Genomic DNA, 14,084 nt, shown 5'->3' on the forward strand with positions numbered 1-14,084 from the left:
CATGCACCACCTCTCTTATCGCTTCCTCGAAGAATCCGGAACGAATCCAGAACTATTTCGCATATGAACACTTGTATAAGGGGAACGTTCATGGGGCATGAAGGGATGTGAATGAAGACCTTGTTTTCCCTAAGGGCGGGCGGACATAGCTATTGTCAGATTTCTCCAGTGTGTTTGCATTAGGACATTCAGAGAACTGAAATCATGTCAAGAACTCTGGACAACACTCTACAAAGCCTTGTTCAGTTCTTGTCTGCATCAAGAATGGAATATTTTCGGATTATGTTTTGCTAGTCCCTAAAACAGGAGAAAAGTCAGAGAGAGAGAGAGATGGAGGGGAGGGAGGAGTTCAACCCTAAAAGCTTTCCAGTAGACAGAATTGATATTGATGCTGATGGGAGTTCCATGCACATAAGGCCTAAGATATTCCACTTTCCCAGAGGTCAGGCAGGTTTTACAACTTATTACACTTTCTTTTTGAATATCATCAGTCAAATGCTTGATCATTTCCCCAGAAAGTTGGGGGGGGGAGGGTTGGGGCTTGACAACTTACTGGCAGCGTTGCCTTTCTAAAAAGGCAATCAGACTATTAGGCTGACAGCTTGCTTCCTATGTTCAAAGCAGCTACTTTTGTGCCGTTTGACCTCACAATTTCAGCAAAACGCCCACTATTCGGTACTTCACCTATTATGGCTGCGAACCAATTCAGGAACCATGCACGTTAACCATAAACTCAGGTGCTGAGTTACGCTGGCTACGTGTAGCCAAACGGGACCAACGAGAAAGCAGAGCAAATGATCAGCATGCTCAGGAAAATGCCAAGGTTTGCAGAAGTTAAAATAATAATAAGGGAGAGGCGGCAGAACCCAGTCCAATGGCAAGTGTGGGGATGGAAGGGACGTAGATGGGAATGAGAGTGGCAGTGGGATGAAGTACCCTGGTGAAAGGCATGGCTGGCTGGAAGCCTGAAGCAGAGTACTCCATATCCCAAAGTTTTGTTTCAGGCCCCACTGGTTTTGATTTGATTAATTACCTCTTGTGATCTGTATTTGCCTAAACAATTAATTAAGTCAAAGCAGTCTGAATCTGTTTTGATTTGCAATGTGCTTTTGAGACGCTGAAGTGGTGCAAGGGGGTTATAATTACAGTAATACCTCTGGTTATGAACGCTTACGCACACTTCGGGTTACGAGCTCCGCTAACCCAGAAGTAGATGCTCCTGGTTGCGAACGCTGCCCTGGGATGCGAGCGGAAGTCGTGTATTAGAGGCGTGCGCGCAGCGGGAAACCCCATTAGCGAAAGCGCGCCTCAGGTTAAGAACGGTTTCAAGTTGAGAATGGATCTCCGGAACGAATTAAGTTTGTAACCAGAGATACTACTGTATCCACTTGTTGAAAGGAAAGGCAATATTTTCTTTCACAGCTCCTGTTACAGTCAACCGCCAGGACTACAGCAGTACAGTGTTAGAAACTCAGATATATAAGGACCCCTGACCATTAGGTCCAGTCGTGGCCGACTCTGGGGTTGCGGCACTCATCTCACTTTATTGGCCGAGGGAGCCGGAGAGCAGCTTCCGGGTCATGCGGCCAGCATGACTAAGCCGCTTATGGCGAACCAGAGCAGCGCACGGAAACGCCATTTACCTTCCCGCCGGAGCGGTACCTATTTATCTACTCACACTTTGACGTGCTTTCGAACTGCTAGGTTGGCAGGAGCAGGGACCGAGCTCATCCCGTCGCGGGGATTCAAACCGCCGACCTTCTGATCGGCAAGTCCTAGGCTCTGTGGTTTAACCCACAGCACCACCCGCGTCCCATCAGCTATATAAACTAGGTGCCAAATGGCTCCTTAAACCAAGGTTATGGTCGCCAAAACGGAATGTCAAGTTGCCATTTTGGGGCAAGACAGCTCTGAAGTCTTAATTTTTCAAATGACGGACAGAATGTGGTGATTATCAGTTAAACATCCGGCTAGTTCAGATGATAACCTTGATCTAGGTGAAGAACTTTGGGTCCTAGCTTACTTCTCAACCCTGCCTCTCACCTTGTCCTTTGGACCTGGCTTCTGGCTTGCTCTACAACTTCCTCCTCCTGGCTCCTGGCACACCTCAAGCTTAGCCCTGGCACAATGCCTTGTGGTCATGCTCCTTTGCCGTAGTTACTTGGCAAGACATTCGTAAGAGCTGCAAATGTTATACACACCTCAGCTGATGTGGTATCACTAAGAGAAACTATGTTTTCCCATTCCTTTCACTCTAGGGACCATTTCGCTAAACAACTTCCATATGCTACATGAGCAACAGTGGGGGGGGGTGCCGGGGGCAACGTTTTGCTTTTTTAAAAAACTATGCACCGCAACAGTGACAAAGAATGACTTATGTAAAATACGACTTTAGGCACTGTAATGCTTACATGCATTGTAGAGTCACACCTTTCCGCCCAAAGAATGAAATGAAAGATTTAGGCAGGATTCCATCTCCAAACCCCACTGAAGTGGAATGATGAGGAAACCGTGTAACCGTGGCTTTGATCCAAAGAACATCAAGACCAGTGGGAGTCTGCAATGCGCCGTTTTGCGCCGAGATGCAGAGGGGGATCAGGCCCTCAATAAAGCCAACCATTTCTCAAAGCTTTGTTTGAAGCTCCCATTCCTGGCAACGGTTCAACGTCTCAATAAAATCGCAGCACACTTAGAAACGAGCAAGAAGCTGAGCTTCTTGGTGAGATGCTGTCTCAAGGCAAACTCCAGCTGCTTCCACCTCACAACAGGAGCCTCAGTACTCTCCGGCCTTGTATCAGATTGGCTGCCTCCTCTCTGATCTGTACAAGTTCCTCCTCCCTTGCAACCACACAGGGCCATGTGCATTCTGTCTGCCCTCTAGGGCATGGACAGGCAAACTAAGGCCGGGGGCCGGATCCAGCCCAATGACCTTCGAAATCCGGCCTGTGGATGGTCCGGGAATCAGTGTTTTTTTTCCATGAGTAGAATGTGTCCTTTTATTTAAAATGCATCTCTGGGTTATTTGTGGGGCCTGCCTGGTGTTTTTACATGAGTAGAATGTGTTCTTTTATTTAAAATGCATCTCTGAGTTATTTCTGGGGCATAGGAATTCGTTCATTCCCCCCCCCCCCATATAGTCCAGACCCCCACAAGGTTTGAGGAACAGTGGACCGGCTCCCTGCTGGAAAAGTTTGCTGACCCCTGCTCTAGGCAATCCAATGGCTGAGCTGAAGAAGTCCAGTCAGAATAAATTATGCAAATCCAGTCAATAAATTGATTTATTATCTGTATTCAATCTGCTTCTAAGGGCCAGGTTTCCAAAGAATTCTTTCTTTCTGACTGTCTTTGCAAGTAATTAGGAAATAGACTGGAAACAGATCAAGATTGAAAATGAAGTTATTGCAACTACTTGGGTGAGCAGTTGTCCTGAGCTAGTAAAATTCTCTCCAACTGACCACAAAAACCATTCTTCTTCCACTTTGTGGCAACAAAAAAGTGTGTAAGGTAGTAATATATTTTTTATATACGTTTGTGACTTTCATGGACATTATCTACAAGGCTGGGATGTATTCTTCCATTTCCCTCTAAGTGTTTCACATACATCATCTCAGTAAACATCAGGAGCAGCCAGCGCAGGAGGGCAACACCACAGAGCTGCCCTCCAAACGTTTTCATGGCTGCTGCTGACTTGCATGTCTGGTGGCAGGGAAGGGTGGTCATGAGGTCAGGGCTCTGTGGGTGCGTGGATGGGAGCACCAGGTTGGCTCCACTGGTGCAGCCACACAGCCCTCAGGCTCCACTGCCCAGGTAAGCAGCCTTATTATCACCCCCTCCACCTGCTGCTTCCGATAAACATTATAACAACCTTGTAAGGTTAGCATAGCATAATCAAATCAAATCTTTATTGCTAGGGATTATGACCAGCAATAAAGAAGCAAAATAAGGAGCACACAAAACACATTATCCTAATTGTATATGGTAGGATAAAATAAAATAAATTTAAATAAAATAAAATAAAAATGCTGCATTTTTTTAAAAAAAATGGACACAAACATTTTAAAACTTGAAGTCGCAAAGAGGAAAATTGCAAAATGTCTTGGGTCAGTTCCTCTTGGGTTTGGCTTGCTGCAGCACAATATTTTGTTAGGAAAACATTATTTAAGGAACAGATAAAAGTTCCTGGAAGCTTTAAGAAGGTTCCAGAATTTTCTTTAGTGTGTAGGAGTGGCACTCTAGGCTTGATTCGTGTCATCTGGAGGTGCAAATAAAGGGAGGAAGTTGCAGGCTGCAATTTCTGCACGAGGACATACCATCAGCACGCATGCTGACAACAAGGTTGGAAGTAAGACAATGTGTGCTGCTGATACTCTGTTTTGCTGTGTCAGGATTGTTAATTACTGGACTGAGATTACACCATGCTGGAGAGATAAAGAAGGAATGTAAATAGCTTGTATATAATAGTAACAGAAACGCTTGTGCAATCAGTCAAGCAATAAAGCAGCTCTTGACTGTGAATTTGAGTATGACTTCTGTTCTTGTCCTCTGCCTCCGGGGAAAACTCTTGCTACAAACAGTAAGAAGCGGTTTTACCGAGGTGCCACCACACAAGCAAGAAAGCTCAGCAGAAGTGTGTGGGCAGTAACCTCTGCCAGTGTGGTGCAGTGGTTAAGAGAGGTAATCTGGTGAACCGGGTTCGCTTCCCCGCTCCTCCACATTCAGCTGCTGGGTGACCTTGGGCCAGTCACACTTCTTTGAAGTCTCTCAGCCCCACTCACCTCACAGAGTGTTTGTTGTGGGGAAGGAAGGGAAAGGAGAATGTAATGTTAGCCACTTTGAGTCCTTCGGGTAGTGATAAAGTGGGATATCAAATCCAAACTCCTCCTCCTCTTCTTCTTCTTCTTCCTCTGTCCCGTTCTGGTTCACGGGAGATCGAAGTCCTGGCAGGGGATGTCAGGACCGGGGGCAAGATGACAAGGTGGGAGCAGGAATGGGGGTCCAAAAGCCAGGAGTCCAAAAGCCAGGAGTCAGAGAGCTGGGAGTCAAGAAGCCAAGGGTCTGAGGGTCAGGAAGCAAGGAGTCACGAAGTCAGGGGTCCAAGGATCAAGAAGCAAGGCAGGGAACGTGTTGCTGTGGCAAAGAGCCGAAGGGAAATGCTGACCTTATATCCCTTCCTGGTTCTTGCCACCAGGTGCTGTGAGTTACCAATCAGCCTCACCTGTGTGGCCACGCCTTGCCTCTTCAGAACAAACTTAGGAAGGCCCCAGTCCTGCAAAGTCCTATTGGTCACAGGGCCTGGCTCCTGCACGCACACCTGACAACCTCTAATATATTTGGCCACACTGAGAGTGTCAGATGCATACTGGTCTGAGAAGAGACAAAATGCACCTGATTTTCCTGGCAGATTTAATAAGAGAGTATCATTTAGCGCGCTCTCTCTCTCTCTCTCTCTCTCTCTCTCTCTCTCTCTCTCTCTCACACACACACACACACACACACACACACACTGCAGATGGGGATGACTGAATAAAAGATGAAACTGTGCAAAAACAGAAGGTAGTAGCTGGCATTTGGTTACCCTATGGATTCACGGATGAGCTAAATGTTGAACCAGGCATGGTGGCAGCTGGTCAGGTCCAGACTTGGGAATGCTTCAAGTCATCCGGCCTCTAAGCCACTCCTGCCTCACCTTCCCTCTGCTCAACACTCACACCTTTCTTCAGCATCCAGACTTCTCACATTTTGTGGAGACAAAAAGGAAAACAAACAACGGCAGAAGCCTCTCAAAATCTGATGCTGCACACATGGATGCCATGTTTACATCCTGTTCAACGGTACCTCTGCTTGTATTCCAGACCCATCTTATGTCCTCTTCTATCTAATTTTAAATTTTGCTGGGGAAATACTGTTGGGTAAGAGGGACCCTGCAGAAAAATGTTGCACCAGGTTCCATCTAGCCAGCCACGAGCTCTTCCAGGATATTCCATCCCATACACAAATACCGTTTCCCATCATCCTCCGAATCCTGCAGCCACTGAGCACGCTCAGTTGTTGTGTGCCGCTCCGGCGCCAGATCCCGCACAATAAGGCTGAGCAGGAGCTGCAGAACCAGAGAGCTCCGAGTGAACCACTGGGGGTTAGAGGGTTAGAATGAACGATAATTAACTTACTTTTCTCTGGCGAAAGGTGTGTCTTAGTTTGCCCCCTCACCAGCCTGCACGTCGAGCCATCTCCTGCACAGACCCCACAGTTGTCCTCTTTGGCGTTACTCCCGAGTTGCCGATCACAGCCAACCGCCTGCCAATGTCAACAGGACAGTCAGAAAAAAAGGACAAAGTTGTTACAGGCCTTCCCTCAGTTTCTTTAATGAAATAGTAATAATGTTATCTCACTGAAAAATTGAAATTGCAGTATTAAAAAAAAAGGACTCAGATTTGCATATGTGTGTGTGTGTAAGCACGTACTATATCTAACCACAAAAGCACTTCACACAAGCTTGCACACACACTGCCTTTCTGCCAAGGCACCCAAGGCAATTTACAACTTTAAACTACGAAAACAAGTGATATAAAATGTAAGTTGGCTGGGCAGAGGGAGGAGGGGACAGTCTAGCAGGAGAAGGCCTTGACGTTTTCTCCTGCTTCACTTTTTCTCTGGTCAAACCAGGGTCGTCATCTTCTTCTCATGCGCACACACAAACATGTGTGTTTGTGTAAAATAACTGTTTTAATTTAAACAGAAGTCCCAGACTACTCGCCATAACAGGCAAGACAGTGAGTGGGTGACCCTGAGTGTGCCTACTCAGTTTAATTCTCATGTGCTAACTGCAGATGGGAAACTTCAGAAGTCTTGCCCCTCTCTTATTAGCCCTCTGTATCTTTCTGCTGGACTTTAGACAGAGCAGGCCTTCGAAAACAGAACTGCCCTCTGACAGCCTTCAAGCTGTTTAGCATATAAATGATGTATATATAAATAAACAATAAAAAGTAATAGCGCATCCTATGTAACGTGGCTGCTCTATAGGTTTCGTCCTCCTTCGTTCAAAAGTGCATCTTGATTCTCACATCCGAGCGGGGTGGGGACGACGACTTTAAAACAACTATTCTCATGATAGCAGTCAAACCTATTTTGGTATTCCTGTCTCAGAAATATGGGGATTTCTTGTAAGCTGAATGCTATTCCCTCCAATGTAACTCTGAAGATATCTGTAACTCTGTTGTTTAGAGTTGCCTTTCATCACTTACTAACTTCAGAGGCAAGAAAAGTATTAGAATAACCTTAGTTCCCCATCCAAGCAGAATCCTGGCTTCAGATCAAGAATTAAGAACCCTTGGCTGGCTGCAAATCACAGTCCCATCACATACTCCCTTCCGTGGTACCAGTTTATTCAGTAATTTTACCTTTTTGGAAAACATAAGTGTACCAATTATTTTAAATTGAATTTTACTGAACTTTTTCAGACACCACAAACTAATTATATAAACAAAGCACAGCATATTGGGGAGGAGGAGACCATTTGCTAGATGTGTGGGCCATTAAAATGCTTTTCTGAGCAGTTGTTAGTATCTCATTTTTGTATGATCTTACTAGTGAATCCCAATCTCCCTTGCTAACCATCCAGAAATGCATTTGCTCAGCCTACAAGGCCATTAACAGTGTCAAACACAAATTAAAAGTACAGATCATACAATCACCATAAAATGAAATTTCCATCAGGAAAACATTTAATGGCGTTATCGATAAGCATGAATCCCTTTTAAAAATCACGGCTGTCAGAGCTGCTCGAAGATCCTAGCTCACAGAGGATCACGCTAGCCAGCGGTCATTAAGTAAAAGTCTTTATTGAATTACAGTTTCCATTCTCACGCTGCTGCGCGCAACTCTACGCCTAGTGGCTAGGTCGGCGAAGCTCCGTCTGAGTCTCCGCCCTGTGTGCACCAACTTAATATCCTAGCCTTGCTCCACCTTTTCCTCCTGACTGTCCTCCTCTGGGTCCCTCTACCCCCCGGGGCTTCTTCCTTCCGGGATTCTTCTGACGCTGACCCAGACCCTCCTGCCTCCTTGCGCCGGGCTTTAGGACCTGGTTCCCTTTCGGGGCTGCTTACTGCGCCGCCTTCCTCTGCATTTGAACTTGGCGCGCGCGCCCAACCTTCCACTTTCCTCTCAACCGTTTCTTCGCTTCCCGATGGAGGTGTGGCCACTCCCGACTCATGTCCTCCCTCCTGTGGAGGTGTGGCCACTCCTGACTCATGTCCTCCCTCCTGTGGTGAGCTGCCAGCGCTTCCCCCCTGGCTCCCTTCCTCTTCCCTGCTTCCTGGCGGTGACGCTGGTCCCGATTTCCAGCTGCTCCCCCCTGAGTCCTCTCTGGCTCTGTCTTCCTGGGGTGCCCCCCTAGACTCCCCCCTTGCCCTCGCCACTGGTGCTCCTTTCTGTGAATCCTCTGATTCACTGGAAAGACTAGGAGATCTCGGGTCGTCGTCATCACTCATCTTTTCTTCTGCCTCCTCCCCTTCACTCTCTGTTTCCTCCCTTGCCCGTGCTTCTGCTCCTAAACCCCTGACATCCATCCCCCCCTCGAAGCCCCCCATTCCCCCCTCCCCTCCTTCCGGTGCTGGAGCTGGGTGCTGCTGTTGCAAAGGGACGAACGTCGGATATCGGTCGCTTCCCGTGTCAGGCCTCCATCTGAAGTCTCCCGGGTCTTCCTCCCTGCTCTCGTCGACGACAGTCACCTCCGCTTCCATCTCTGTGCCGCCGTGCTCGAAACCAGGGTCGTCCCCGAAAACGTCCATGTCCGTCTCTCCCTCACTTCCTCCTGTCGGTGTTGCTCGTCCTGGGCCTTCCAGCCATCGTCTGCGCCACTGCTCCTCTGGTCTATCGTCCCACCAATACGAGGGTTCTGATGCAGATCCCGAGGGTGACCCCTCCGGGGAACGGACGTCTCGTGTCGGTTCCTCGTCCGAGTCGAACCCCCGGAACGTGCTGGCCGAAAGCGTGGGCGTGAAAAGCCAGTCGTCGAAAAAGTCTGCTGGCATAGGTCTATGTGGGAAGAGGGCATGAAACTCGTCTTTGAGCAGAGGTTCGTCTAAGGCGTAGCCCGGCACCCAGCTGTTCGCACTGGCCGGGGTGCCCTCCTTGGCGAGAAAGTATTCTACCCCCTCTTCCCCCCATCTGGAGTCCAAAATCTCAGTGACTTCGTTGATGCGCTCCTTCTGTGCCACTCCCGCGTGCCCTGTTCTGTCTCTGGCCGGACTCGGCGCCGTTCCGGGTTCCTGGAACCTGTGCGGTGCCTTGTAGGGAGTGAGCACCGATCTGTGGAATACCGGATGCATTCTGGAACCCTCCGGAAGTGCCAGTCTGAAAGCTACCGGGTTGACCTGCTCTTCGACTTGGTAGGGCCCCAGTTGTTTATGCCCTAGTTTCTTCTTGGCCAACGACCTGGCCGGCACTGCGTGGGCTGCTAACCAAACCCAGTCTCCCACGTGGAGCTCTTCTCCAACCCTCCTGTGCTTGTCTGCTTGTACCTTGTATGCGTGCTTGGCCAGCTCCAGGTGGCGCCTCAGCTGATCGTGGACTTCCTGCAGCTCCGACGCGAACGCATCTGCTGTCTGCGGCTCCCCCTCCCCCATTCTTTCCAGTCCCGGGAAGGTTCTGGGGTGCCTCCCGTTGTTGGCGAAGAACGGCGTGACCCCCGTGGACACGTGCTTCGTGTTGTTGTAGGCGAACTCGGCAAGCGGCAGGTAATCCACCCACGTCGCAGGCTGTTGATTTGCATAACATCTCAGGTACTGCTGCATGATGGCATTGACCCGCTCTGCTTGCCCGTTGGTCTGCGGGTGTCTCGCCGACGCCAGGTTGATCTTGACGTTCAGGAAGCCCATCAGCTTCTGCCAGAAATTCGAGATGAACTGCCGCCCCCGGTCGGACAGAATAGACCGTGGCAGACCGTGAACCTTGAACACGTGGTCTATGAACAGTTTGGCGGTTTGCTCCGCCGTGGCCACCTTAGCACACGGAATGAAATGCGCCATCTTGGAAAACAGGTCCACCACCACCAGCACTGCCGTCTTGCCCCTTGAGCTGGGCAGATCCGTGACAAAGTCCAGGGCCACCCTTTCCCAAGGTTCGACCGGAGTTTGCAGCGGTTCCAACAGTCCGGCCGGCGGTCTGTGCACTGGTTTGGCCCTCTGGCAGGTGTCACACCTCGCCACGTAGTCTGCGACCTCCCCTCTCATTCCAGGCCACCAGAAATCCCTGGCTACTAATTCCACCGTCTTCTCCTTGCCAAAGTGCCCGGCCGTGGGCGCGTCGTGCAGCTGCTGCAGCACCTTGGCTCGAAGTTCGTCTCCCGGCACGTAGATGGCCCCTTTACGGATGAGCAATCCATCTCTTAGCTGGAAACCGTCGGCCGCTGCCTTGCCCCTTTGCACCTCTGCCATCTTTGCTTGTGCGAAGGAGTCCCCCTGCAACGCTCGTCGCACCGCCTCTAGGTCCACGGTCGCCGCGGCGCACGCCCACACTGTTGGTGCGAAGATGTGCATGGCGGCCGCTGGTGTTGCGTCCTCCAGATACTGTGGCTTACGGGAGAGAGCGTCTGCCATGATGTTGGTGTCCCCCGGGACATACTCTATTCGGAAGTCGAAGTTTGCAAAGAACTCAGCCCAACGTATCTGCCTCTGGTTCAGGAACTGTGCCGTGCGCCAGTGCTCTAGATTCTTGTGGTCCGTGCAAACCTGCACCGTGTGCTTGGCGCCGATCAGAAAGTGCCTCCACGCCTTGAACGCTGCGTGAATGGCCAGCAACTCCCTGTCCCAGATGGTGTAGTTCTGTTCGGACTTGCTGAGCTTCCTGGAGTAAAACGCTCCCGGTCGCCACACCCCCTGCGGGTCTTTCTGCAGCAGGACCGCCCCCACGGCTCTGTCCGAGGCGTCTGTCTCCACCCTCATCGGCTTGCTGGGGTTGACATGAAGCAGCTGCTCTTCCGACGCGAAGAGACGCTTGAGTGCCTGAAAGGACTGCTCCGCCTGCTCTGTCCAAACGAACTTCTTTTTCTTGGAGCTAAGCGTGTCAGTGATGGCCGCTGTCTGCATAGCGAAGCCCTTGATAAACTTGCGATAGAAGTTCGCAAAGCCGACAAACCGTTGGACCTCCTTCCGGTTGCGCGGACTCTTCCAATCCAACACCGCTCGAACCTTGGCGCTGTCCATGGCGAGCCCCTTGTCAGACAGCTTGTAGCCCAGAAAATCCACCTCCGGCACGTCAAATTGGCACTTCTCCAGCTTGGCGTAGAGCCTATGTTGCTTTAGCCTGCTCAGCACTTCCTTGACGTGTCCGTCATGCTCCTGCCGCGACTCCGAAAAGATCAGGATGTCATCTAAGAAACAGACGCACGTCTTGTAGAGAAGTCCTGCCAACACGTGATGCATAAACGCTTGAAAAACGTGGGAGCCATTTTGCAATCCAAAAGGCATAACTCTATATTCGTAGGTCCCCAGTGGCGTGAACATGGCTGTCTTCCACTCATCTCCTTCCCGCATGCGAATGAGGTTGTACGCCCCCCGCAGGTCCAGCTTGGTGAACACTCTGCCCTTCCGTACCTTTGCGAGGAGGTCGTCAATACGGGGCATGGGGAAGTCCGATGGCCTAGTCAGACTGTTCAAAATCCTGTAATCCACTACCAGTCTTTTTTGGGGCGTGTCCCGCTTCTTAACAAAGAATACGGGACTGCCCCCCACTGCCCTGGACTCCCGGATGAAGCCGCGTTGCAAATTATGATCAATGAACGCCTTGAGTTCTTGCAGTTCGTCCTCTGACATGGAATACAGTTTCCCTTTAGGCAGCGCCGCCCCCGGCAGCAGGTCAATTTTGCAGTCATATGGTCTGTGAGGGGGTAGCCTGTCTGCCTCCTTCTCGCAGAAAACTTCCAAAAATTCAGCGTACTTGTGGGGAATCGCTTGCAGCGTGCCTAGCAGCAGCTGTGACTCCTCTTCCTCTCCTTCCTGCCTGGGCACGATGCAGTGTTCAGCACAAAAGGAAGAGCCGAAGGTCAGCTGCCTCTGGTACCAAGCCATCGCTGGGCTGTGCTTGTCCAGCCAACTCATGCCCAATACAATGGGCGTGTCAGATAGTTGAGTGACGTTGAAGCTGATGATTTCTCTGTGATTCCCAAGTCGCATCACCATTGGTGGCGTCTGCTTCACCACTTGCCCCCCGAGCAGCTCCCTGCCATCCACCGTGACAACCTGCAGGGGCAGTGTGGCCGGCAGCAACTGCACAGCGTGCCTGTCGACAAAGTCCTGCCCTATAAAGTCCGCATTGCTGCCTGAGTCAATGGTGATTGGTACGTCCATGGTGATTCCATTGGGCAGCTGGAGAGACGCTGTGAGCCTCACTACTGGTTTGGGCGGGAGGGGGTTCACGGGCTGTAAAATCTCTGGGGACTGCGTCACTAACACGTCTGGCTGGGCCCCAGTGCCTCTTCCTCCAGCCAGACAGCCTCGTTTCCCTGCTGTGGTCCTCCTTGCTGTGTTGCTGCAGTCACCATTGCTGAGGCTGCAGTGAACTTGTGGGGCCTCTGGGGACACTCTTTCGCCATATGCCCTGGCTCCTCACAGACGTAACACTTCCTGTTCCCTCTAGGAGGCTTCGCTTTCACTGCTGCCGGTGCTAGGGCTCTGGCTGCTGACTGAGCCCTTGCACCTCCCACCTCCATAGGTTCGGCTCCTCCTCCTGGCGGAGGCGTGGATTGCGCCCGCGCTGCTTCCCTGGGAAAGAAGGAGGGGCCCCCGGCTGGTTCGCGCCCTCCACGCCCTTCGTCCCTGTTCCACGGACGTCCTTCCAGCCTCACCCCCACTGCCAGTGCCCTCTGCACGACCTCCTGGGTGGTTCGGGGTCTCTCCCCCCTCGCTATCTCATCTTTAATCGAGTTGTGCAGCCCCTCCCAAAAGAGGTCTCTTACAGGAGCCGAATCTCTGTCCCATTCCAGGGCACTGACCAAGGCGAAAAAGCGGGCATGATACTGCCTGACGCTGGCCCTCCCTTGTCTCAGCCCATGCACCTCCTTCCGTGCAAGATCCACGTCAATACTTGATAAAAAACACCCATCCATTGCTTTAATAAAGGCATCTGCATTCTGTAGCGCCGGATCCTTATCTCTCCATAAATTGCGTAGCCATGCTCTCGCATCCCCATGCAGATGGGACATGATGAACCCCACTCTCTCTTGTTCATCTCTAAAGTCTTTATGCAGCAGTTGCAGTGCGCACAGTACGTCGGCTCTAAAGTTGGGATACTGTTGCAGGTTCCCATCGAAGTGAGAGACCAGCCCGCCTGTCCGTCTCGCCAACCCAATTCCCTCCTGCCGGGGTGTCTGCTTTGTCAGCACGTCTAACCTGACCTGGAGATCCCTGCAGGCTGCGGCTGCCTCCTCCTCTCTCTTCCTGGATGCGAGAGCCTCGGCGTTCAGTTGTGCCACCGCGTTTCTGAGTTCCTCTATCTGCTGCTCAGCCGTCATGTCGTCTGCCGTTCGTGAGCTCGCTAGTAGGCACCTGTGTCTCTCCCCTCCTCGAGGCTGTAGATGCCCACAAGTTGAGACGGAGCTTACTGTCAGAGCTGCTTGAAGATCCTAGCTCACAGAGGATCACGCTAGCCAGCGGTCATTAAGTAAAAGTCTTTATTGAATTACAGTTTCCATTCTCACGCTGCTGCGCGCAACTCTACGCCTAGTGGCTAGGTCGGCGAAGCTCCGTCTGAGTCTCCGCCCTGTGTGCACCAACTTAATATCCTAGCCTTGCTCCACCTTTTCCTCCTGACTGTCCTCCTCTGGGTCCCTCTACCCCCCGGGGCTTCTTCCTTCCGGGATTCTTCTGACGCTGACCCAGACCCTCCTGCCTCCTTGCGCCGGGCTTTAGGACCTGGTTCCCTTTCGGGGCTGCTTACTGCGCCGCCTTCCTCTGCATTTGAACTTGGCGCGCGCGCCCAACCTTCCACTTTCCTCTCAACCGTTTCTTCGCTTCCCGATGGAGGTGTGGCCACTCCCGACTCATGTCCTCCCTCCTGTGGAGGTGTGGCCACTCCTGACTCATGTCCTC

General features: G+C 51.2%; 1 protein-coding gene across 3 annotated transcripts in view; it reads right to left on the reverse strand.

Annotated features, from left to right (window-relative positions):
• The window catches only part of ADAMTSL3 (ADAMTS like 3), a 281,389-nt gene that overhangs the window by 120,077 nt on the left and 147,228 nt on the right, over positions 1-14,084 (reverse strand). For all 3 annotated transcript variants that reach the window (XM_083475290.1, XM_083475291.1, XM_083475292.1), the window contains one exon: positions 6,168-6,294. In XM_083475290.1, coding sequence (XP_083331416.1) covers positions 6,168-6,294 — 127 coding nt within the window. The remainder of the gene's footprint in view (positions 1-6,167; positions 6,295-14,084) is intronic.

Source organism: Podarcis liolepis (genome assembly GCF_965112155.1).
Source record: "Podarcis liolepis genome assembly, chromosome: 14".
NCBI lineage: Eukaryota > Metazoa > Chordata > Lepidosauria > Squamata > Lacertidae > Podarcis > Podarcis liolepis.